This window comes from Cygnus olor, chromosome 2 (assembly GCF_009769625.2).
Source record: "Cygnus olor isolate bCygOlo1 chromosome 2, bCygOlo1.pri.v2, whole genome shotgun sequence".
Taxonomy (NCBI): Eukaryota; Metazoa; Chordata; class Aves; order Anseriformes; family Anatidae; genus Cygnus; species Cygnus olor.
Window position 1 is genome coordinate 1,898,248 of NC_049170.1, and position 26,356 is coordinate 1,924,603.

The 26,356-nt window shown below is 43.8% G+C and overlaps 1 protein-coding gene across 1 annotated transcript in view; it reads left to right on the forward strand.

Moving 5' to 3' along the window:
• The first annotated feature begins 3,115 nt into the window (after nucleotides 1-3,115).
• The window catches only part of MYL3 (myosin light chain 3), a 36,359-nt gene continuing 13,118 nt past the window's right edge, over nucleotides 3,116-26,356 (forward strand). Inside the window, exons 1-2 of the mRNA XM_040549641.1 lie at nucleotides 3,116-3,310; nucleotides 26,254-26,281. Of these exons, the coding sequence (XP_040405575.1) occupies nucleotides 3,188-3,310; nucleotides 26,254-26,281 (151 nt within the window). The 5' untranslated portion in view covers nucleotides 3,116-3,187. The remainder of the gene's footprint in view (nucleotides 3,311-26,253; nucleotides 26,282-26,356) is intronic.

A 26,356-nucleotide genomic window follows, 5' to 3' on the forward strand; every position in this document is an offset into this window, starting at 1 on the left:
ACAATTTACAAGAAGTGGCAAAAGATGCTCCAACAGTTTTGATTTTGACAGAAGTGCAAAATGCTTTTATTTATTTATTTATTTATTTATTTATTTTCTGAGCAGTGTTGAGCCATCTATATCATGAATATACTTTATAATGAATATATGCAAAACATATTCAAGTAATTTTTTTATGACTGTATGACTACTGAATTTTACAAGCTTTGTCTGAGAATCAGACTGTGGTGTTGTTTTCAGCCACTTTTCTGGGCCTTCTTTACTAATATTCCTAATATGTTTTTCATAGAGAACAGCTGAAGGGGAAAAAATCTGCAAAACAAACAAACAAGCAAAAAACAAGAAATGCCAAACAAACAAATGAAATCCATCCTAACAAACCACGGCTGATGTGTGGAATTCAGAAGAGAAAGTGAAATATGAGCTTCCTTGTTAATATAGTTTCTTCTTATCTTGCAGAGGTGGAGGTGACAAGATCCCAAGCTGCTGTTGAACTGCTGCTGACATCTTAATTGCCTGATATTTTCCAGTGCCTTTTATTTTTTATTTATTTTTATTTTTGGTTCAGGAGTAAGACCTGGTGGCTTTTTCACATGTTGGATAAAACACACCTGTGAGCTTAAGCTGGTGCCTGCTCAGATGCTCTTCTGGTGCTTCTGGTGGTTGTGTGCTCCAAGGGCACACGCTAACTTGCATTGCAGTTCTGCTGCTTTGAATTAGCAGAACGCAGAATTTCCTGGGGTTGTGCTGCCTTCTGCAAGGACAATCAAGAAACCTGTAGTGGGGGAACACGGTGAAGTTACTCCCTGGTGTTTCCTTGGATAGAAAGCTCTTACTCTCCTTCAGCCATGATTTGGAACCTCTGCAGAACATCTAGTCCAACCCCCCTGCTCAAACCAGGTCCCCTAGGGGGCGTTAATGTGTCCAGATGGCTCCTGGGAAGGAGACCCCACAACCTCTCTGGGCAACCTGTCCCCGTGCTCTTTCACCCTCCCAGTAAAGAAGTGCCCCAGTGCCCCCTCATGTTTAGCTGTGCTTCAGTTTGTGCCCATTGCCTCTTATTGTATCCCTGCTCACCACTTAAATGCAAGTAGCTGGCATCGTTTGAGATGCCTCAGTCTACACTGTCCACTCCAAGAGTGTGTGGGTGTCCTGTAGTTCAAAAAGTCACAGGGGTTGGGATTAATTTGCCTACAGCCTACATAGGGGTTTCTGCAGCCTTTTCTGATATCCTACTCTAACTGAGATGTGTATGGGACTGGCAGGTATACAGTTTGGTGAAAACCCCGTGGGAGACGGATGTCCCTGCAATGGCATCTGAAGGCTGGGTGGGATCAGCTGGTGCATCTCTGTTGCATCTCCAATGCAAACGAATCCCACCCTATGATCCAGGCACTGAATGTAGGTTTCTACCTTAGGGAAGCTGAAACACTCCCCTGGCTGAGCTGATTTTTAGGAGATCAATAGGTTGATAAATTGCTGTCAGAAAATCCTTCCCCAGGTGACCATGCAAACACGTGGATTGGGACTGCTGGGGTCTGTCAGGGTGGGGCCGTGGCTATGGTGAAATGAAGAGAATTGGCAGGACTACAGTCTGGCAGAGGACACAGATAGAGCTCTGGACAGCTTATTGTGGAGAGACATCCCTTCTTTATTACCAGCTCTACAGAGGGGACCAGAATCGAATTCCCTGGAAGGTAACAGGCTGCGGGGGAAAATGTTCTCCAGGCTGTCTCTGAAACACTAAAACACCTCTCCAGTTTGCTCATGAGGGCCTTGTCAACAGTCAATGTGCCTGGAAGTGCACTCTGTGGTGTTCAGACCCAAAGACCAGCCCTTCCTCAGCCTCCCTGTCATTCCCCAAATGTTCTTGGTGAATCTGTGGTGGAGACAACAGCTCTGTGGGGTGGCAACGTTCTGTGTAGGACTCATGTCACACTACAAAGCTGCTTGTGTGCTGCCAGTAATGGATGTGCCATGATTTGGGAGATGCTGGGCAGGATAAAGCCCATGCACTCTTCCAGCAGAGCCACCAGAGAACTAAGGAGTGCAGCGCTGGGACAGGAAGGTCTCAAAGGGGTCTGAGTGAGAGATTACCAGGATGACATAGCAACTTGGTAAAAGAGAGACATTTATGATTCAACTTATATTTACTTGAAAGACCAGCAGAGAACCTCTGTTCAAATACATTGCATTTTGGAAAGCAGTTGTCTTGTTTGAGGGGGGAGAAAAATAATCTGTGCAATGAATGTGAAATGAATTCTCTGAGAGTGATATTCTGATTTAGAAAAATGACATAAGCAAACACAAATCTGAAAACTGTTAACTCCAGCTGGCACTGAAAGGGTTATTTAAGTAAGGCTGGGGTTAGGAAAGCTTTGAATGGATATCCTTATCTTAGTTATTTTAATGGGAATTTGGCATTGAAGTCTCTAAAATAGTTTGGAAAATCTCAGCCATGAGGCTGTACTTACAGACACCCAGTGTTATTTATCCCAGACTGTGTGTGCATGTGTGTGTGCGTATCCCTGCTTGTTACATGCATTTTGCTATAAGCAATAGCGATTCTTTGCACCTTGCCTGGAAAAGACCATTGTGTGATCTGGGACATGAACTCTTCCCTGCAGCTGTTATGATGATGGTCGACTTCCCATATTGCTCCATCCTCATATCTAAATATATAAGCCAGGGCTTGCCTTTTGATGGACCATGGCACAACAAAGGCCAGGGGTGCCAACCAGCCTGAAAAAGAGTGATAATCTGCAGCAGGTGAGCTGAGAAGGCGTCAGCACAGCCCTGGGGAGGCCAAAACCCATCACTGGGAGTGGGACCGTAACCTAACCTCCCCCTTGCACACGTACATGCGTGCAAATGCACACCAAAAATACTTGAGCCAGTGCCATCCTCAGCCCTAAAATCCTCCAACTCTTTCCATATAAGTGCTAATTCATAACAATGCCCTATCGGAGGGCTCTAAAATAGCCGGGTAAATGTCTTGTCCTTTTATAGCAGCGGCCCTATTGTAAGCTCTGGCATGTGACAGGTCTGAGAGCGATACAATGTGTGACTGCAGGAGACTGGACAGAGATAAAGACCTGTGTGAGCTGGTGATTTATCCTGCAGCAGCCACCCCTTTCCTGTCTGTCTCCTTCTCTCCCTTCCTAAAGCAGCCTGCCAGCAAGCCAGCATGCCCCCAAAGAAGCCTGAACCTAAGAAGGCTGAACCTAAGAAGGAAGAGCCCAAACCAGCACCTAAACCAGCAGAACCAGAACCCAAAAAAGAAGTTGAATTTAACCCAGCTTCTATCAAAGTATGTATCTTTTAACTTGGTAGGGGAGGAAGCAGCCAGGGCTGGTGGGGCTTGGGTTGTTGGTGGTTCTGGTCGTACATTCAGTGCTGTGAGACGACATTCTCCCAAAGTAGCTCTTGGGTTTGTGCAGAAAGTGGACAGTAAAGGTGATTGCCACAGGTAGAGAAAGAGTTGAAGCAAATTCACTGAGGGCTCTGCTAAACAGAGAGCCCAAAGCTGAATTTTGTTTGGTGTGAGGATGTCCAGAACTGTTTTTCCCTTCTAATACCCAAAGTAGCAAATTTCATTGCTTGCAACTTTTCACTGACCTTAATGGGGAACCTAACGTTCCTCTGCAGGGAATATTATAGGTAGGTGCCAAGAAAGCTTGACTGTACTCAGGGCTGGCCATTGATTAGCCACTGGCCAAGGCCACTTGGAGCAGGCTCAGAGTATTCATTGGACTCATTGCTGCCTTCCTGCAGTACATCACTTTGGTAGACATCACCAGCCCGGGACTTCCTTGGTGTGTGTGTGTGTGTGTGTTTTGGAAGTCAGAGAGAAACTCAGGCAAAAATACAGATTTCCCGAATGATTTGCTACTCGTAGGGCCTGTCCCAAGGATTCCCCCAAAGGACATGAACCTTCTGCTCCCTCTCCTTTAGAGCGGTCTCTGCTGGAAAGAACCACTGCTGATCTCAGCAGGGCTTCCCAAGCTCTTGCTAACGTAGTGGCAAGATTACGTTTGCAAGGGCATTTCTGAAACAGGTTTTTGACGGTATTTAGGCCACTACTCTAGTCCATGGAAATCAGCCTCTGGGCTGCCTGCCTAACATTACTTTGCCTTTTCAGTGACTTACCCCTTTGACAGGGAACTGCCAAAATGTAGGAAACTTCCCAGGTTTTGAAGTTGCGAAGTAGGTAATTCCTGAAATGAGGCTGGGTATCTGTTTCCCTTTCAGATGTTTTTAACCATGATAATTGTCTCTTCAGCAGGTAAGTCACTTTTTTGTGTAAAAAAAAGAGGTTTCCCTCAAAGAATGACAAAGAAAATATGTAACATGTTCCTATGGAAATAACCATGAAATGGACTATCAAAAAGTGATATCATGATTTATAACAATGAAATAAGCAAATAGAGATCTAAAAATAACTAGTTCTCCATTGCTCCTTCTGCAGTACACACATTCACAGGGAGTATCAGAAACCCCTGCATGTGTTTTTGGGAATGGCTTTTCCATACTGTTTGCACAGTAAATACCATGTGGCAGATAGACTCTGTGAGGCATGGGAAGATTTCTTTGCAAAGCAAAAGAAATGCTTTAAGTTGGAGAAATTAGGGGGAGCTCTGCACCATCTCACAGGTTTCTTTCTCATGCCAGGTGATGACTGCATGTAAATGAGGATTGGTTTGTTGATTAGTTTAAAGCAGCCAGATTAATTCATTTTTCCTACAAGAAATAGGGTAACAAACAAGGGAGTCCTGCTGATCACCTATGCTTACGGTAAGCCAGAAGAGATGAGACAAGACTAGGCAATGCCAAAGAAAGCAAAGCACAGAGCTCCACTGCCATCCATGGGACCAGCTCAGCGCTGAGGTGAGGGACATATGTCTCTGGGACCCTGTACTGGGGTCACTCTGTCTCAACATACCTGCTGAGGACCCCACAACAGGTCTCATGGGTAGCTCGTGAATCAGGCTGTAGAAACCATTTGCTTCTTCCACATGGACATGACTCTTGCAGCTGGGGATTTCTAACAAAGGAAGCACTGGGGGGAATGGGGGAGTTGTTCTGCCTTCAATCGTAAGAACCTTGCAAACCTTTCAGTTTAAATATTTATAAATATTTAAATAAAAATCAGAAAGAAGAAGTCTAACTACCAGGAATTCAGTTTTGGGCAAGTTTTTGGGGTCATGACATCAGCATCTGTGGGCTGTGAGCAGGACTTTCACTATGACCTTGGACAAGTTGTACATGGTGGTATGCAGATCTTTGTTACTGTCCCTGTACTTAACATTCCTGCACTGTAAAAGGAGGAGGGGGCAACTGCAATAACTTCTCTTAGAGGGCATTGACACCTTCAGCTGGGATACCATTACTTTATGGCAATATTCAGATAGGATACTATGACATTGTGGTATGAAGGGCAGCTAAGTCCAGTAAACAGTGGAGCTGTAATAAATTAAAAAAAAAAAAAAAAAAAGATAATAAAAAAGATCACACACACAAAAAATAGACATTCATCTTTGTAGTCACAACAATATAAAAATCATCAAATACATTTTCATCCAAATAGGATTTGAAATCAATCCATGTCTGCGTTTTTTTTTTTTTTTTTAAACTACTCATTCTACACACTTACCCATCCAAATTATTATTTTTCCCTCCAGTACAATATGAAACTATGGACTCTCCTAATGGTTTCTAAAGTACTAAAAAATAAGTATTGAGTTTCTAAAAAATAAGTAAATCCAGTGCTCCCTTGATAATATCTCTTCATCTTTCTGGAGAGTATGCCATTACCTAGAATATACAAACTCAGACCAGGGAACACATTAGCAGGTTCATGGTCTGGGGCTGGGGTACTTTTCTTTCCCAAAACTCATAGAAAGGGGAGATGATATTCTCTAGAAAAATTTTCATGGGAATTTTTCAATTAAATGTTTTTTCATCAAAAACGCTTTCGTTAAAATTGAAGCTCTTTGCTCACAGGGGCTGGGTCTGGCAAATATACTACTTCCTGTTCCATAAACCTAGCTCTGGTGGAGCTCAGGCCATCTGGTGTAGATCAGAATACCTCCCTAGATCATTGTACAACATTTGAAAAAAAATGATTTAATGAGATTTGAAATTCTCCAAACATCCCAGTTCTGCATTCCAGGGTGTAACTGGTTGTTTTTAATGCAGAAGACAATCTATAGCTAAAAAACATCATGAAAACAAACTTACGTCAAAACAAAATGTTAAAAGTGATCAAAACCTGTGTTTGATGGGGAGGTCTCAATCATCAATATTTGTTCTGAGACCTTATTATGCAATTTTATTTTTTGGAGTTTTAAACCTTTTTTCAGTTTGATTTTAGAGAGTAAAAAGTCTCAAAACTATGATATTTCCGTGGAAGTAGAAAATACTTCTCATTTAATTTTACCCAACTTTTACAGTACACTGTCATGACAATGGTCCATTGGCCTGATTTTACACTCCAGAATCATATAAGGTTCTCCTGTCTTTTCTTTTGCTGGTTCCTGGTCAAGATCAGGGTCTCTATTGGGATCTGAATTAACCTAGATGTGAGGTACCATTAAGTAAGTAGAATTATTCTAAAGTTTTATTGTAAAGATTTTAACTTAACATCCCCATGGTACTTGATTCAATACTTAATTTTTTTAAAGTAGATGGGATGTGATGGAATGTTGCTTGAAACTCACAGAAAATTGGTTTTGTTTGTTTGCTTATTTGTTTGTTTGTTTTCCATTTGTTTGTTTTTCTGTAAGAGTTTGGCTGAATTTGTGAGAATGCTTTTTTAAGAAAGTGTTTCACTAGAACAGCCCCTGAGCTTCACTTTGGAGAACAGATTGTCCCTGGGAGATTCTGTAGCAAGAGGATTGTTGTTTCCATATAGGTATCCTTCATTCCCAACTGAGTGCTGTCTAGGGGGGCACATGTTGCCAGAAATAAATTCTTCTCTCCTGAAAACAATTAGGCTGACACACAACAGGAAAAATCTTTTAATGCAATGAACACAAAAATTGGGAAAGACCATTGCAAAGTAGGTCATTGACCCTAAATGTCATCTATAACCAGCAGAGAAAAACTCTCTAAAGGGTTGGTTTTTGCCTTTATGCTCAGCACCTATCTCGGTATGGACTGAATCAGCTTCGGGAGATGCTGATCCATTAAGGAGGAAGATGAGACAGGTAGCTGGGTGCCAACATTTCAGCAACCAAAGTTAGCTGAGGTGACGTGTTCCCAAAGTCCTGGGCACAAAAAGGTCACACAGAGACAGCTGGCCTCTGTGAGGACCTGGAAGGAGCACAGCTTGCTATATAGGGTTAACATTAATAGCCACATTGTCCTGTGCTATTACTTGATATGCTTATTGTAGCAGCACGCAGTTATATGGGTGCCTGGGGAAAAAACAGTCAGAGCTTATTTTTGTGGAGCACTGGTCTTGGAGCCTTGTGAAACCTGGTCTCCTCGAGAAGCCCTGCAGGCTTCAGAACATCTGTAGGAACAGTCAAAAAAAAAAAAGAAGTTTCTTTTTCTGCAAGAAAAGATGTAAGGGCATCTGGGATGGGAGCAGCCACAAGGGAAATAAGCAGGCAAATAGCATTTCAACAACAAATGCCCTTCTAGGTGGGATTGTCAGAGCAGTTTGTGTACATGGCTGAAGAATTCGTTTTGGGCTGAAATGACTGCAATGAGTATATTCCAGAATAAGTTTGAACACAGGAGAAATTTATGAGTTAGCAGTGAACATATGTGTGAGAAGGGCTTAGAGATGGGGGAATTAAAAAAGCAAGACTTACTTTGTGGTTAAAAAGGATTTTGTTTGTGGGGTAAATATGTTGTATTGATGTGCATGAGAAAGAAAACAAATGACTCTCTTTAAAATGTGGCTGTATTAAAGAAATTCACTTTATGGGAGTAATATCTGAATTACGGAATATCTGAATGTGAGTTCAAGTGAAGGTAGTGCTGCATGTGACACCTTTGTGTTTGTGGAGAGGCAAGCCTGTGAGACTCAGGTTTTGTAGGCATGTTTTTGGGGCATTTGTGTGTGCAATCAGCAGTTGTGGTACACGTGCCCTGATTTTCTGAATTTTTATAGTTTAAGAGTGGTTTTGAGTGTACCTCTGGAGGAAGAAGGATATTTTGTGTGTAAATAAGAGTCCCCAAATTCTGTAGGAGGCTCAGCAGCAGGTAAACTCGTGGCTGACTGGTGGCAGGAGTGCAGGGTGCTTTGCAACACAGGTCCTTGGAAAGCATGATACAACAGGGCTTGCAAAGGAAAGTGGTTTTTTTTTTTTTTTTTTTTTTTTTTTTTTTTTTCTTGCCAGAAAAAGCCATTTGTTGGGCCCAAGGTAAGACAGGCATGATTCAAATTTCAGCATATTGATGAACCCCTTCCCTCTGGTGCAGAGAAAACAGGAGAGGGAATTATGGGCATTTTTGCCATTCATAAATTTGCCTCACCCTGGATTTACACCAGGAAAGAAGATTTATGTCAAGAGTGCATCAGATAGAAGGTGGCACAGAGTTGTCCCTGAGCCACCCATGCAGCACAGCAATCACTGTGGAGCCCATTTCTCATAGTCTCTGAGGAATTGATGCCCTGAGACATAATGAAGGCATCCAACTAATAAGGACACGTCTGATTCAGAAGAAAGTCTGTCTGGATATCCCATGTAGCGTACCTGTACCATGTCCAGATTGTAAGGCGAAATAATGTTGTGTTTTAGTAAGACATGGGGAAGATGCAGGTCTTGGTCACTTTGAAACCTTTCAGGATGTCTAAAGTTCGCCTTGGGAATTTGGCCAAGTTTTTCTGGAGAAAGAAGTGGGAACTCTTTCCACGGGCATGCCTGAGACTCCAAGATCAGGCATCGAGTCAGCTGTACATGGCCACCACATGGGCTCTACCTCCCAACACCTTCTCATCTTTCTCACTCTCCAACCTATTTTTCCCCTCAGTTTCATTCCTCACAGGTGTTACATATTCCCATTGTCATCACCGCTGTTATTATTGGCCTGCAGTGCATCTCAGTAGAACTACTTTTAGAGAGCAATTTCCCTCCCGTGCTCGCATATTTGAAGGTTTCTGAAGTGGGCAGACACCTGCCAGGCTAAACTTAGCCCATGCTGGGCCTCTTTCTCTCCCAGTGGTTTCTTCTGAGCCTTTCAAGCACAGGGAAATTTGAGCAGTGAGCCTTGGGGAGGCCCCAGGCCAAAATGACTGAAAGTTCAGCAAAGACAAAAGACCCTATTGCAGACTCCTGGGAGTCAGTGGGAAGTTTTTACTTTTGATTTTTTATGGGATTTTCCTCTGACTCACTGTTCTTGCTGTGGACCAGTGCTCTGGCAAGGTGTGAGAACTTTTGCAAGCTTATTGTGATTTATTTTTAATTTAGTGTGCTGGAAATGCCTCTTAGGCATGTGCTCTAAAATTGCATTGATCTGGCAGATATCTTCAGACGCAGAGAGACGAACTCCTTTTTAGCATAACAATGGCACAAACTTCCCTAACTCTAGAATAATATTTCACATGCCACTTATTTTAAATACCAGATATTTTTCTTAGGATAGAATGAGTCTTTATTTGAAAATTGAAGAAGTCCAGTCTGACTTCTAGTGAGGGAACCTGGACTTTTAGCATAGATGAGATATCTCTCAGCTGGTTATAGTGAAGAAAAAAGAGCTCCAGCCTGAAGGCTTTGGCTGCATAAGTTTGGGTTACTATCTTAAACACAGGGGCTTAATAAACAATTCATGTAAGTGCAGAGAGTCACTGGAAAATGTGATTGAGTCGTTAAAAATTTTCCATGACTAACTAACAGGTACCCTCTTTTCCCTCTTGTGCAAGAATGCTAAGGAACCAAAGTGCCCAGATATCCTTGTGATGGGCACAAGAATGAGAAAAGAATAAATGAGAGGAACTTCTACTCAAACCCCAGATGGGCAGGGTGTTCTGCCCTGCTCAGCCTATACCAAATGGAAATATGAGAGTTAGTGAGGAAGGCCAAAGGTTCCCACATGATCTTTTAGCATTTAATGTCACTGAGTGTATCCAGTTATATAGCTATCTACTTTAGTTATATAGTTAGCTAATTTATAGAGCTTAAGGCCATTTAATAATCTGATTTGACATCCTGTATACAGAATTTGATCTGGATGGGCTCTGCTGAGCCCAAAGATTTTGGTTAGGGGAAAGCATTTTGAGTCCAATAAGAAAGAAAGAAAGTTAAAAAAGTGGATTCATCTGCCATATTTCAGGGATCTACAAGTTAAATATACAAGACTGAGCTAGTTTCTTTAGTCTCCCACTAAAACTGCTAAAGAGAAACAGACACTTTCAGAAGTCCATTCATTACACCCTAAAATGAGCATTTTAGGTAGATCAAATAAGGTGGTGGTAAAGAGAGCCTTGGGAGGGTAGGGACACTTGAGCCATGTTCGGGTGGCAGCTGAGGAGTCCTGCCATCTTGTCTTTGTGCTCTGCCTCACGAGAGCTGCAAACTTTTGGGCTCATCACTAGGCCACTGCCAGAACTGGGCTGGGCTTGGACACAAGCCAGTAAAACGGTGTGGCATGTATAAAACCATATAGCTCAACAGATTTGGTTTTCTACTGGTTTGGGAACTTTTCCATGGTATAGACTTTGGCTGCTGAATGTTCACTGTTCTGCCTGAGGCTCTGCTCTAAAAGAAATGATGGACCAACTCCAAAATCCTGGCTCTGGGCTGCCCAGGAAAGAGAACGAGATCCTCAGGATCCTGAACTCTCTTTACCATGTCTGAAAGAAAATCCCACATCCTCCCAATCCATCATCCCCATGAAGCTGTGGGGAATCCAATTTCAGTACCGTTAGTTCTTCTTAGGAAAGATCTGAGCTGAGGACTTCAGCTCATGTTGGGCAGCAGTTCCTGAAGGTGGGAGCTGGAAGGGGATCATCCTCCTGGAGGGGTTTCCTCTGCTCTGGGACAGCTGAGGTCCATGGTTTGGGACTTTCCCTCTATAATTGGTACTTTCAACCATTCTGCCTTGCTCCTGCTGCATAGCAGGAGGCTCAGAAGTGTGCCATTGGTGATGCACGAGGAGCTGAAGCTCAGCCAGAGGTTGCTCTCAGGACTGTCAGCAGCCTTTGTTCCCTCTCCAGAACCTCCTCAGCTTTGAGGGTCTGTTAGATGGAGCTACTTCAAGCCTTTTCTCAAGAGTCGGTGGCTGAGACACCCTGCTGTGCACACAAAGTCAGGTGCTGTTCATGCTTATAATGCCCCCGTAGCAATTTGTTTAAGCGCTCCTGGATGGACCCCAGTGATAAGTGTAGTTAAATTGCCATGCTGCCATAGCACACTTCTAAAGGCAGCTCTGCTCTTTTATTCTCTCCTTTATTTATCACAGTCTATGTCACTCTGGAAGCATGGGACATTCCCAGCCAGACTTGCCATTGTGCGGCAGCTTTTAATAGCACAGAGAGCACCTTTCTCCCTCCTGTCCCTCCCTTTGGAGCAGCTGGCCCAGGCTGACATGAATTTGGCAGCTTGCTTTGCAGAAATGCAGCAGTGCCTGAAAGGCAAACGGGGTATTTCAACATTAAGAAACAATTTGTGGCCTTGACCTGGTGAAATGTAACATTGGATGGCGGGATGGGGGGCGACTCAAGTCCCTGGGGCTGAGGGCATCCCCAAGGGGAAATGCAGGCTAGGGTGCAGAACCGTGCAATGACAGGTTTTGAAGAACTGTGGTGGGAAAACAAGGGAAAGGGAATCAGATCAGGTGGAAAAAAGAGACTGCGAGACCAGCAAGTGGAGAGGGAAGGTGATCTGGAGGAGAGAGCCTTGGTTCACCCTCCGTCTTTCCTGCAGACCATGGCAGATCATGGCTCACCCATCCAATACCTGCTTGTGGCTTGGTTCCCCTGGAGAGAAACAGAGGATGATAATCACATTTTGTTTCTTTTGGTTGTTCAGCCTGTAAACAGGAGATGTTCCTCACCAGCTGCTAGCAAAACGCTGTCTCGAACTAGAAGGGTGAAGAAATAGACCTTGAGGAAGCATGCATTCGTACACAGCAAAAGGGTTTCTTTGTGGTGTATTCCACTCATTCTTAGGGCCAAAACCAAGCAGTTCTGGAAATTGAAATTGCTTTCCAGATGGATTTTCTGGGCCAGTGAAAGTCTGGCTATCTCTGTGTATCTCTCTTGTTCACAGAGCTGGGCGATGTTTCTCGTAAAAATGTTTTTCGGGGAGATTTGGCAAGTGCAGTTTGGTGGCACTGGAGTGTTTTGCAAACACACAGATTTTTGCAAAGGGTTTTCAAAAGAATCTGAAAAGGATCAAGAAAATTACCAGTTTCAGCTTTTTTAGCTAATCCTCTGTTTAGATTCTTTTGATCTGAAGCAGCTACTAATTTTAGAGGGTTCTTTCCTTTGTATATATATAAAAAAATACCCAGAAATTTTTAATGGTTGAAATTACTACAATTTGGGCAAAAGGGAACATTTTGACCAATCTGGAATATTTTTTTTCTCCCTCATTTCCAACTAAAACTGTCATCAAGTAAAACACAAAACCAAAAGCTGTTTTCATTCTTAATGAAATAGAATTTTTCCCTGAAAAATTGGAAATTGCTCAGTGGCACCCTAAAATACATAGTAGTATGATTTAAAAAAAAGTAAAAATAATGATTCTGGGCAGTTTCCTCTTCCAAGTCTTTGTTGTGCAGCTGCCAAGCAATAATTTTTCTGCAATGTCTGAAGTCTGTGCCAGAGGGATGTACAAATCCAAACCTGTAAACAGCTTGGCCTTATCTAAGGGATATTCAGATGAAAACCTGTCAAGTTTCATATACTCTTGTTAAAATTTGAAGTAACTCAGAGTTGCGGCATTACTGATTCTCCGGGCTTTAGCAGTAAAACGTGCAGCTTTCTGAGTCTGTATCTGGATCGCTGAGAGCCAGGAGCACGATAGGATTTTCTGAACATGGCTTTCTTGTGTCTCATGAAAAGAAGATGATTTTTGTAGAGGGTGTTAACCACCACTGACTATAAGTAAGCTTTTCTGCAAATGTGACTAGGGGTGTTTTTTTCACCTCCCTCCACATTTCCTCTTGTGCCCCTGCATATTTCACATCTCCCTGTCTGTGCACCCCTCATGTCTGTGCGCCCCTCATCTCCCTGAAGCATTTTCCAGCCTTTAGGCATGGAAATGCCCCTCAGAACTGCCAAGAGTACGTTTGAAAGGCTTTGTACTGCCCTCAGCAGGGTGGTTTAAATGCAGTTATTATTTTTCTGGTTTGTTTTGTCTTTTCAGTCGTTATCTCAGACCAACTAGGACACGAGAGCTGTTTATTTCTGCTTTGCCACCAAATGTACTTTGCAGCTTCTCGAAAGGATGGGTTGGGAGAATAATAAATAAGCCCTGTTTGGACAGCTTCTGGGGTTTTCAAGTGTTTCTGCAGCAGGTCCTGACCTAGAAAGCCCTCATGGCAATGCATCCTGCCACAGAAATTTATCTTCTGAGATCTCAGCCAGGGTGTTTGTCTGTTTCTCCAGCACGTGGCGTGGATAAGGGCTCTGTGGTCTTGTTTGCACGTCTATAGCTGTGCAGGTCTTGTGCTCTGGGTGTTTGCCCACGGTGGGAACAGGGTGAGAGCCACCCGACCCAGCAGCCTGGCCATCATCCCTCCCGACGATGCCTCCCAGCTTTGCCTTTTTCTCTCTGGTCCTTTTCCTCTCTCAAATCTGCAGGGATAGCAGGGAGTTATTAAAAGCACACTCTGGATACAGAGCAGCTCTGTAATAAGATCTGCATTTCTCACATAACTGCTAAACCTCAATCAATATGGTTTTAATCGCCATTTGTGTAACGTGCAATAACTATTAAATTTAAATTAAATGCACAGCTCAGAGCGTGCAGAAGGCCCTGGCCAAAGTGCTAACTTTTCCCAAGTTGCTGGAAAGCTGGACTGTAGAGACAGATTATTTATTTCTCTCGTAAACCAGCTAAATCTTAACTTGGAGAAGGGAGAAAAATGTTGAGAGTAGCTGGGGTGGAGGCAGGGAGGAGAGTAGCTCTTAACAAAAACTTTGGTTTTCTCCTAACTTTTGTGAGGATGTTAGCATTCAGGCAGCAGTGCCCAGGTGGACTTTGCCCTGGTGTCTGTGCTGATAGGATGGAAAACACCATTAGTGACAAAAAAACATCATTCCCTGAAAGAAGTGGAGCCTCACAAGTCATGAGCTGGGCTGAGGACGTGACTAAGTGCCAGGTGATGAGTTGCTGCCTTCCCTCTTGGTCCTGTGCCTGTCCCTTCCCAGGGGCAGGCTGGTTACTGCACGCTGGTCCCAAAGTGTCGTGAAGTCCCTGCCATGCTGGCCAAGGGCAATGTGTCTCCAAAGATACCTACAAAAAGAGCCTCAGCCAAACACCCCCAGTGTGGGTGGCTGAAATGCAGCTCCCCAGTTGAAGAGCCCTTAAAAATCACTGTGCACGCCCCAGTGGTGCCCCTGGGAGCAGTTGCCTTGGATAAAGACCTATCCTTGCACCTCTGTGCTCCAGGAACTAATGGAGATAGTGATAATTACAGCTCTGAGATGGATTTTTGTGAAGGGCTTGGAGGAGTTAGGAGAGTGCAGGTGATGTAAATACCTAAAAGCTGATACAGAGCTCTTCCCGGCAGCAGCAGGACAAGGCAGAGTTTATCTACACTGATCTTCTGGCAGAGGCATGCACTGGGTGCCTGATCTGGACTAGCCTTAAGTGGGGAGCCCAATTAGCTCTGCACCAAGACCAGAAGCATGGGAAGTGCTGCTTCTCCATTCAAGTGGCTTCAGCTCAAGCCAGTGCACACCTCGCTGCACAGGCACTGGCACTTTAGGTCCCAAAGCACCCCAGCCCCCTCCAAAAGCTGTAGTGGCTCTGAATGGCTTCAAACTATGGGGCTTTCTGATGTCAGATTAGTAGCAAGCTCCTCCACCTACATCCTCTTTCCTCCCACAGCCCCTGGACTAGTTTGTTTGCTTAGACTTCGCTGTAAGGTTTCCAAGTAGCAAAAGGATTGGTTAAAGCTCAGGTATTATTAAAAACAGCAATAACAAAGCAATGTCAAAGCATATTTCCTAACAATATTTCATTTTATATATATATGTATAAAATTATCATATGCTGGCAGTAGAAAGAAGTGGAAAGAAATATGGGAAAGGAAATAGATGTAATATTAGTAGAGGGGCAATGCCAATATAATTGCCAGCATTTTTTTTTTTTTTTACTCTTAAGCAAATTTCCTTCTTGAGCTTAATTTCACATTACATAGTATGCATTCATCTCACATGGCATTGTTCCCTCCCCTGTCCTATCTGCAATCTGAATCCTAAAAAATAGCAGCTGGGGAGAAGAGGGACTCAACTAAATTTAAACTGAAAGCATCATGCTCTGCTCAGGGTATGTGGTCAGCGCGCAGCCCAGCTCCCTTTGATGAGATAACTGCTTCCCAGAACCCCTGCCGTAGCCAGGGAACGGTGCGTTATTGCCACTAATAACAGGCTTTGGCAGGGTTTTGGTGGCTTTTGCTTGTGAATGCTGTTCCCATTATGGACTGATTCCCAGCGGGGGTCAATCAGCATAGCCCCCTCCAGCCACCCATGCCCCATGCTGATTTATCCCAGATCAATACCTGGGTTCTACTTTTTGAAAAATCTATGTTGGCTTCTACTGAGAGCTTGGGCATTTTTATTTTATTTTATTTTATTTTTAAGCACAGCTGAAAAAAAAGCTTGCCAAGGGAGATCCTTGCCTCTGGATTTATGGTGCTCCCTTATAAATGATCACCCCTCACTTCTGTTTTTTTCTGGTGGCTTGGGTGTTAATGTGTGTGCCTGGTTGTGAATGTGAGTTGTGCTTACTTTATATGCACGTGGTGTGTATGTACATATATATGTGCTATATGCATGTGTGAATAGGCATGTATACATGAAATAAATGTGTGTGTGCATATAGAAACCTATGTATAGTCATATGCGCATATAAATTGGTATGCACGTATATGCAAACATGTATGTAGAAGAGCAAATCTTTGCATCCATTTATGTCCCTGTACAATTCATATTCTTTATCCAAATGCCCGGTGCACGTGTAAGCACACACTATACCTAGGTAAGGTGCCTGCATGGCCAGTTTGGAGACCACTGCCCCCTCCCCAGCCCTCCAACAGGTGCAGGAGAGCCAAACCCTGGGGCCTGATCCATCCTGTGAAAGCTGTTTGCTCCGGCAAACTAATGCATCCGAAGCCCAGAATAGAAACAGCAACAATCCATCAATTGTGTTTTCTGGGAAGCAGCAGAACATCCCAGCCACTGAGTAGACATGGGTGAAATATCTCCTGCGAGAAGCCTGTTCGTGTGAACAACCTTAGAAAAACAAACTGGTTTATGAGCCACCCAGCCTTAACAAAACAGCACTGGGGAGCAAGGAGATAAAAACAGGCTCAGAGAGAACCCAGCTGTGGTTAAGAGCAGCCTGACAATAACCACTGAATGCTTGAAAAAAATAATAATCAAGACAGAAAATGTTGGTAAGGAAATAACGTTTTACTGTTTGTGGCTGGTGCTGACTGGTAGGTAACAGTCATAGCCTGGCAGGGGGTAAAAGTGTTGTTTCTCTTTGATTTAATGATTGCACAAAGAAACTGCCCCAAATGCCCCCCCAGCCTGTCTGTAAATGAAATGTCATCGCGTGCCATGCTGCTTGGTGACAGCACTTTATAAACACTGCCTCTTGCGCACGGGCTTGACTCTGCCTCCAATGTCATCGCGTGTGGGGACAACGGGCAGGAGGTGGCTGCAATGGGTCCCAAAGGGCAGCTGGGTCTGAGGCTGGGGAACCTACACAGGTCTCGTGGGTCTCAAGTGAAACTCCGCTGCAAAGCCCCAGGAAAACAGCCATGGGTCAGAGCACTTGTTAATGCGATCAGATCTTGGACCTTGACACTGCTGCAAGTGGACCAAAAAAAAAAAAAAAAAAAGCAAAACAAAACTCTTGAAACATCAGCTCCAGTTGTGGTTGTAGGAATCTTCAGACTTGGCCTCTTTCTGCATAAGTTCATAAACCTCTAAATCAAGCAAAGGACCCCAGCAGACTGCAGTGAATTGAAAAGAAAACAACTCGTGGTGAGGAGAGGTAGAAGGGAAGGGTTTCTCCCTCTTCCTTTTTTCAATCAGAATTTGAAATTTCGATAGAAGGTCAGGCTTCAAAATTTCCATCCTCTTGACCGGCCCCCAGCTGGGGCTCAGCTTTTCAGACTGGAGCTCCCTGGCGATGCTGGGGTCGGGCAGGAACATCCAGTACGGCTGCGGTTGCACCGCGAGATCAGAGCACGCCATGATTTTTTTTTCATCTCACAATGAATAATGTCCTGTTTCAGAAAATAATTAAAAAAAAAAAAAAAACAATTCCCCCCACCCCCAGCATGAAGCCAAGTGGATCCCACTGAGAGATTAGTTTGCGCTCATGGATTTGCTACGGGGAAGTTTGGGCCCGTTTGAAACCAGGGCTGAGTTACAGTGTGATTATTTTGGGAGCAGTATGCGTGCTGCGCCTGCCAGCTTCGAGAAACAAAAGCCGAACTCTCTCTGCTGCCAGTGTGTTATCGCAATGAGTGTCTGGCAGAGGTGGCTTAATCTTATTTTTTTCAGGACAGTTGCAGGGCGAGGAGTGCGATATTTTAAAGGTGTCCAGCTGCCGTTTGACTTTGCAGGAGATGCGAGTGCATGGGGATGGACTGCATTTGCTGGGGGCTGGTGCCATCCCATCCCCAGGGTGGTGATGGCTGCAGTGCCAATGGCAGGGGAAAAAATGACAACATGGGGACAGTGTTGGGGCTGAGCGATGTTGCTGTATGAGGTGGAGCATTAGTACAAGCGTGGTATGGTGGTGTCAAGCTATGTCAGGGGAAACAGCTTAACATTTGCTACCCAAGACACTAAGGCTTTTCTACGTGTGCCACTGGGTTGCCAAACCCTGCCAGACAAGACCTTGGCGGAACAAAAACCTGGTAGATGGCTGTGGTGGCCAATGATGCTGGTGGAGGAATTTTGCCAAGGCATTTTGTGTCCGGGGGGACCTTGCTGAGTAAGAGGAAGGGTTTCAGCTTCCACCTCCAAGCCCGACTCCTGGGCTTCCAGGAGACTTTGCCTTGCAGGCGTCTTTCCGCTACATCTTGCCTGAGACCCATCAAGCTCCTTTCATTTAGGCCAACAGGACGTCTCCCATGGCCTCATCCACTACAAGCATGACTGGCGTGTCAATCAGCAACCCAGAAGGGTTATACAACCGTGTCATCTGAGAGGAAAACTGGTTCAGCAGAGGGTGGTTGTTTTCAGGCTTGGTGGGGGAATTAAAATATTAGAAGAAAACAGCTTGGATTTTCAGGAGGAGGTTTCAGTGACACAAGAAAAACCCACAAAAATTCTCATTTGGCAACTCGAAATGGGTTTGTTCAGCCTGAAAAGAATTGTTTTGGTAGGGCTTGGAGTAATCTAGTGCGGGGGATTGGGATTCTTTAAGTCAATTTTACATGAAATATGCCACTTCAATATGAAAATGTTTGAATTAAAAAAGAAAAGGAAAAGAAAAACGTGCCAGTATTTACAAGAGAAAAGCATTTGATTTGGAAATGAAAGCCAAAGAAAAAGGCTTTTATCTCAAAATAATAAGAGTAGTAATAATAACAATGCCTCTTTTTTTTTTTCTCTCACTTTTTTTTTTTTTTTTCTTACTTAAGCTGTTTACCAAATTAAATACAGAAGTTTTTGACTCTTCCTGGACATTTTTCCAACCTATTATATCCACCAAATATGTTGTCTGTTGACTACTTTTACCTGCCCTCTTTGAGACCTTCCATCTTAAGGTGTTCTTACTGCAAGGGGTACAAATGCAGTGCTGACCCAGAATTAAGTGTGGAATAGGGGAGTCTACCTGTCTCCATGCCTGTTGGATTGGGAGATGTGCCTATTTCCTCATTGCCAAGGAGGTTTGAGGGTCTGAAGCCCCCAGGAATTGTTGCAATGATGTCCACAAGCTTCATCCTTGGGGCTTTTCTCTTCCCCATCAGAGACCCAACCCAAGAGCTACTGTCTACTGCAAGCAGACAGCTCAGGGAAAGTCTGACCTCCCTTACACCCCAGGCTCCCCTCCAGGATTTAACAGAGGGTATTTTTTAGCTTTTATAATTTCTTATACAGTTGAGAACATCTGAACAAACATCTGCTGGTGAGGCTGGTGAAGGAGGGGGGCTGCAGAGAAGGCAGGAGGCCAGCTGTCAGTAAATGGTTGGAGAATCCAAAACCATGGAGCAACAGGGAGAACAGTCAGTCTACAAAATGTTTTATATTTCTGATGCTGCCGGTTGCCAGAAGCCGTCTCTGTTCTCCAGAGCGTCTGTGTCATTCTCTTGTCGAGGCTCTGGAATTTCCCCTTGTGCTCTGGAAAACTGTGGCAACACATTCCCCATCCAAAAAAAAAAAAAAAAAAAAAAAAAGGAACTATCAATTTATAGGCTGCTGCCAGATTTGGAAGAGAACAGTGGCTGGAAAGTGTCCTGCTCATTAAACCCCAGAAGGTATTTACAGGAAACAAAGAAGTGAGGAGGATATGATGTCCTGCGAGGGGACTGCCACCCAGGGCTCTGGCTTGGGCTGAGGACACAGGGCGTCAACACCAAAGGTAAGGCTGCTCTGAGTCACTGCATGCTTGGACAGGCTTCCTGCAAGGGACAAAGCTGAACCCGTGCCGTGCAGATATATCAGGCTGTGGTTCCTCACTCAGCAGGGATTCAGAGCACCACACTCTGGCAGAGTAGACTTAGTGTGAGCCATAGAAGTTCAGAGTTGTGCTGTAAATCCTTCCTCATGGAGGAACCACGTGGGTTCCCCAAATCCACCTCTCAGCATGACTGCACCGCTGATTTCTTGTCTCTCCATAATTCTTCAGCCTCCCATCACTTTTAGTGCCATGCACCTGCCTCAGCTTCCCTTCTCCAACTCTGTCACAACGGGGAGCATCTCATGGAGTGACTCCGAGACCCAAGCAGTGCTTCCGAATCACAAACCAGACACTGCTCCTCACAGAAGGCTTCTATATCCACTTCCTGAGGGAATCAAAAGCCATGGCAGACTTCATCTAGATTTATTTCAGACTAAAATAGGGACCTTGAATGCATAGTCTGCTGAAGGTATAGTAGAAAAACTGGTGGTATAATGCTTTATTTTTTCAGCTCTTAGGAAACCCAGATAAAAGAAAGATTCGAGGTAACCATATTCTGTCAGATAAAAGTGTGTGATGGAGACAAATGTGGTTTTGTACTTCCTTATGTGGCAGCATCCTCTGCATGACCTTGATTAAGACTTTCCCTCATTTTCCTGATCTTGAAGTACATAATATATATTTTCATTGAAAGTCTTTACCTATTCAGCTACAGATAAAGGTTAATTTCTGTCTTAACTTCATTCTCATTATCAGTGTAGTTAGATATTGTAAAATGCCAACTGTTCAGTTCTCGAACTCCAAAAAAATATATTTTCTGCCATTCAAAAACAAAACAAAAACAAAGAAAAAAAAAAAGCACCTTTAATTTCAGGTCAACCTGAAGCAATTTTTCTTCTGAAAACATTGGGGACCAGCCATAAAACTGAAAACAGAGAGTATTTGTAGAGTTTTATGTTTGGGTTTCTATCCTGCAAAACTTTCAATGTTAACTCTCCCCCACAGAGACCAAGTGGATCTGGTACTGTCCAGGGTCACAGCTCATGTCCTGGTCAAGTGTCCATGCTGTGTGATGCCTTCCCACCCATCAGACCATAAACTGAAAAGAAACAACTAGAAAAGTCCTTGGGAAGCCTGTGAACTAAATTTAGATGTACCAAAAGAGTTTCAGAAGCCAGAGATGATGAGAAATCAGGAGTGGCTACAAAGAAAAACAAGGGAATGAGACTTGACCGTGTGTCAAGGTTTGTCCACGGACAGTGGAGGAGTTTATGTACGTCGTAATTGCTCTATGCATAAGTGACGGGAGAGAGTACAATGGAGATGATGTGTATTAATAGGTTTAAAAGGTCTTAGTGGAAAAAAACCCACATGCTTATGAAATGCAAATGCAATCTCAACACAATGATACTGATCTTGATGGCCTTCTGGGCCTCTTTCCATCTGCTGCATTTCTGCTTCCTAAATCGGCCTCCCAAAAGCACAATAATAATAATAAAAATAAATAAATCAAAAAAAAAAAAAAGAACACTTTTACTTCTCCAAAAGTAGCCCTGCCACACTTAAGTACAAACCTTTCTGTTTGTATTGGGATTCCTCAGAGTGCCATGAAACAAGAAGAACATTGCTTTATTTTTCTGGAGGGGCTCTTTTCTTGCATTGTCTAAATACCTCTCCCCAGATAACCTCTTGGATGCTGGTTAGCAATGGTTTTATTAATAGGACTTCTTTCAAACTTAGCTGTTATTGGCTTGTCATCCACAGAGTTATGTGTTTGATTGAGATACTGTGGGTTCATAAAAAAGTCCCCGAGATAAGAAGCTGTGAATGACGTTCATGGCGCCGAGGGGTGCACTTATCCTTCCTGTTCTCTCTGGGACAAAAACAGCTTAAAGTCATTGTTTAGGCAAAGGGGACAGGAGCATTAAGGCCATAGCTGATGCCACTGGTGACCAGGTAATGAAGCCAAGATTACTAAAACATCAGGGAAGCTGGCATAACAATTGGTATGAAAAGGATTTAATTCAGCTGCCCGGTGTCTGCATGGAACATGGAGCACAGTCCCCAAATCAGGGCAGGGGACAAGAGGAAAGAAGCCAGCAGTCAGCAGCTCTGTCTCTTCTAGGGATTTGTACCAAGTAACACCACTGTTATCCTTGGTGGTGTGGGTGCTTGGCATTCATTTAGAATGTCCTTGCCCTAAAACCACAGTGGCCAACAGAAAAAAAATGACAGAGGAAACTTAACTCTTCTGTAGTGTCAGCATTTTAAAAGCAAGCAAACAAACAAACAATCAAACCCCCAAGCGCAGTCATCCTAGCTTACATCCAAGGAGCTGGAAAATGTGAAGCCTATCTGCGAAAGCGAAGTTACACTTAGCCTGTGAGTGTCTTTTGCAGCCTCCAGCTTTGGGTGAAAGGGATATGCTGTTGTCTGAGCTGCTGTGAAACTGTGTATGTGCCTGGGGACACGGGTGGGTCTGGGCATCAGAGCTACTGGTGGGGGCTTTCACCCCATAGCAAGCCTGCTGCAATAGGCCAGCAGAAGCAGGGCTGCCTCTGAGCAGGGATATGGGGCCACTGTCTGTGGCTGCAATGCACTAGGGGTCCTTTGTCCACTGATTGCCTTAATGTGACCCCATTTTTACAGCCTGTCTTCTGGATCCCTCTTGTCTGGGGTCTCTGGGGCAGTGGTCTTGCATGGATAGCTATGCTTTTGCTCTTACTGCATGGAGATGGCTTTAGTCTTGTGTGCTCCACGCCATTCTGAGGGAGAGGAGAGGGGAAACCAAACCATCTTCAATCTAAATATAGCCTGAGTTAATTCCATCCATTCTCAAAGATACCTTGTGGCCGGCTAAATGATGACTTGCCTTTCCCTTCAACTCCATGGTGGTATGTGCTGAGAGGGGAGAAAATAACAGCAGCCACCACCCACACATCTCTGCAGCTTTCCTGAGAGGAAGCCGTGCCTGGGTGGTAGGTCTGGTCAAACTCTTTGCCACTGCCCTGTCAGCTATCATGCATGGTCCTCCAGCTCTGGGTGGTGTTTTGCTAGGGGCTGTGATTAGAGGTGAGGCATGCTCAGCCTTTCAGCTAAACCTTTCCCTTTGATCCAGCCATGGGAATTTGCAGGCATCCTTTTTTTTTTTTTTTTTTTTTTTTTTTTTTTTTTTTTCACTCTGGCAGTTTCTCCTGGCCTGCAGCCTGCCAAAGGGCCAGCTCATGCTTTCTGGGTGGGATTCACCAGATCAGGAAAGGACATCTCCATCTGTGCTCTTTTTGTCCTCATTATAGAACTGATTGATCCGCTCAGAGAAAATGAGGGCATGATTCGTCTCCTCCCCAAGCACACACCTAAGCCAAGTCTGATCACACCCTAGAAGTGCCCATTCCTCTCTGCTGGTATAAATGGAACGTGAGATGTCTGATACTTCTCTCTAACTCCATCTAAGTGCAGCTGAGATTAATTCTTTCCCAGGAACAATCCATCACAGTGATTTAAATATGAATTGCCAACAGCTCTGGCCTTGTTTTACCCATAAGGGCTATTGATGCCTAAATAAACTCAATATGCAATTAGATTCAGTCAAATTCTCAAAGGTTTATATAATTAGACACACTGATTGTAAGGCTGTCTGCTGACAATGCACATATTTAAATGTGTTCCCAAATGGGCATTTATTTCTAATTAAAATGAGGTGTGTGGATTTGGGATAGGACCTCATCTAGGTGATTATAATCTTCATGAAAAAAATTGTTTGGATCCATCTGTGTGTTAGAAAAGGAAAGAGCATCACTATTCTTTTGGGGACTCCTTACTAGTGTTTCCTAAATGCTTCCTTCCAGACAGCCTCCTGGCTACTTCTTAGGCAACTATGTTATTAATTGGATTTTGTTCAAGGTAAATTATGACTGAGAATTGCAAACAAAGTGATAATCTCCTGAATGAGCTAGTTCAGATAAGGACGGAAGAGGGCAGGCACAAAAGCAGTCGTCTGGTTTTCAACAATTGCAGGATTAGTCGTGAGTCTTGTCTTCCAAGACCACCAGATGTGGTCTTGTTTTTCTTCTCCTGAACCAAAATATGCTCAGAAACACCATGGTACGGAGAGAGAAACACACATGGTACAGCAGGGCTGGGAGGGAATATGTGTGGGTCCAAGGGATTAGAGCTGTCTCAGTGCTTAAATGAGTTACCTAAGTAAATGTCTTCTGCCATTTTCTACGAAGACAAGTGAAACCAGTAAATCCCTCTGCACCAAATACCCTGTCTTCAAGAGTGGCCATCCCCAGATACTCCAGCAGCTGATGCAGGATACCCTGCAAGAGGGTCAGGGACCTTCTCAGCCACCAGTCGTGACAGAAAATCAGAGCTGCCTGGAAGGAGATCCCTAACTGTTACTCACTGGGCAATGATATGCATGGGTAGAGTGAGTTCTGGGCTGTCTGCAGCTGCCCTGTAGACACTCATTTTGTCCTATCCTATGAGTGCTAGAGCTCCTTGTGCGGCTTAGGGTATCTGGACAGAAAACCACCTGGGAGCTGTCCACAGAGACCCTGGTGGAAGAAAGAAATCATAGAATAATAGAATCATAGAATATCCTGAGTTGGAATTGGTGTTGTCATGCCATGTCATGGATGTCCTGGCAGCAGGGTTAGGGAGCTACAGCAGTTCCACCCTTTAAGAGCGAGAAATCCCAACTAGATGATGAAGGGTTGTGTCACATTGCATTTCACCTTGAGTGAAGAATGAAGTTTGCTTTTAAGGGTCTCACTATGATGTTGGCTGCTTTGCTGGCAAAGAATAAAATATGGTGTTAAACAATGAGAGGTGGACAGCTTCAAAAAGAAAAGTAGACCCAAATATATTTGTATATAATATGTGTATATTTCCATGCAAATTTGTGCATATCAGAATACGGTTTCTCTTCATTTATGTATTCACCATAAAGTCATTCTGTACATCTTCCTGCTTTACAGGAATGTCCCTATCAGCAGAGATGCCAATTACGTTGGTATTCCCCAAGAGGCAGGAGTAGCTGACTCCCTGTAGGCAGAAAAAACTATTTACTGGGGTGAGTGGAGCTTTTCTTTTAGAGCATCAATCTCCCTACTTCTCTGACAAACGCATTTGGAAGGACATCAAAACTGCACCAGTTATATAAATATATATAAATATATAATATAAAAAATATAAATATTATATTAAAAAGTTAGGACCACACCCCCAATCAAGGAATTGGGTAGAAGGGATGCATCCAAGGGCACCATCCTTCCCATTAGGGTGCTAATGTCTGGATTTTCTTTTTTCTTTCCAGCCATCCTATGCAATTTCTTGTAATTATATGTGGTAAACTGTGCCTTGTCACATCTGTCGGCAGCAGACTGGTTATAGCAATGGACTACTAATCCAATGTGCTTTGACTACGTGGGTTTGAATCCCACCATTGTTGTAGACCCTTGTGCTTTGTCTCAAAACAAACCTAACAGAAGCCTGGGAGCCAGACTGCAATATGGCATAAATTCTCATTGATGCCTTATGCCTGCTCATTCAGAAACTTGGATGTCACATTCTGTCAGCGTGTTTTCTTCTTTTGTATTTGAGCTCAGTAACACCTCATGGGCCTATTGGGGTGTTTCTGGAGTTCAGAGCTGCAAAAGGACAGTGCCATGTAAAAAGAGGGAGCAGAACATCTCTAAAAGTTAGGGAACAGGAGGAAATATGTGATGGTGAGAATACAAGAGGCAGATGGCAGAATCAGAGAAAGACCCTGAGAGCTGACCATATTAGAGCATGCTTTAAGAAAAGGTACAAGAACAAGGCAAAACTCCCCCCAAACCCTTTCCTAAAACTCAAACTGTGACTTCCTGAACTAAGTATTTCTGTGCATTTGGTACTCCTTGAATGGCTTTCTCTTCCAAGAAGTGGTCCTGTGACCCTTTACGCACATGTAGACCATGAGCACCTACAGTGTCCCATGACTAGATTTTCACAATTAAACTGCAAGAGCAAAGAACCACTTCCCTCACTTTACTTTGAGCCTGACTTGGTCCAGTTTCTCTTGATACCCCTAGTTCTTCTGCTGAGAAAGACGATGGATAGCATATCCCCATGTGAAGAGGTGAAACCCTTTTAGGTAAGTGGCCTGGGATTTACCGCAGTGCTGCTATGATCATCTCTGGAGAGGGCACCAGTGGTAGGGGAGTAAGTAGGGATAGGGGAAAGAGGTTACAGGAGAAACAGAGGAGAAGCAGAAGAATGGAAAAAAGGTATCTGCAGCTGTTTAGTGCTAAAGGTGGGGCTGATTCGTAAGGGAAAATGAAGGAGGAAAGAAGAAATATCTACAGGTTCTATAAAATTATTTTATTGGATTTATGCAAAAGTCACTTTCAAGCATCCATACAGAGATATTAAGCAAGGGCTCTCCTTATTTGCTTCATTTTTCTGTTTTCATCTGGCTGTTATTTTTTGTCTCTTCCAGGTTGAATTCACCCCTGATCAGATCGAAGGTGAGAAAGATTTGCTTCTCTTCCGTGCAGAGTAAATGCCATCATTGGCAGGTGCTGGCAAGCACTGGGATGTAC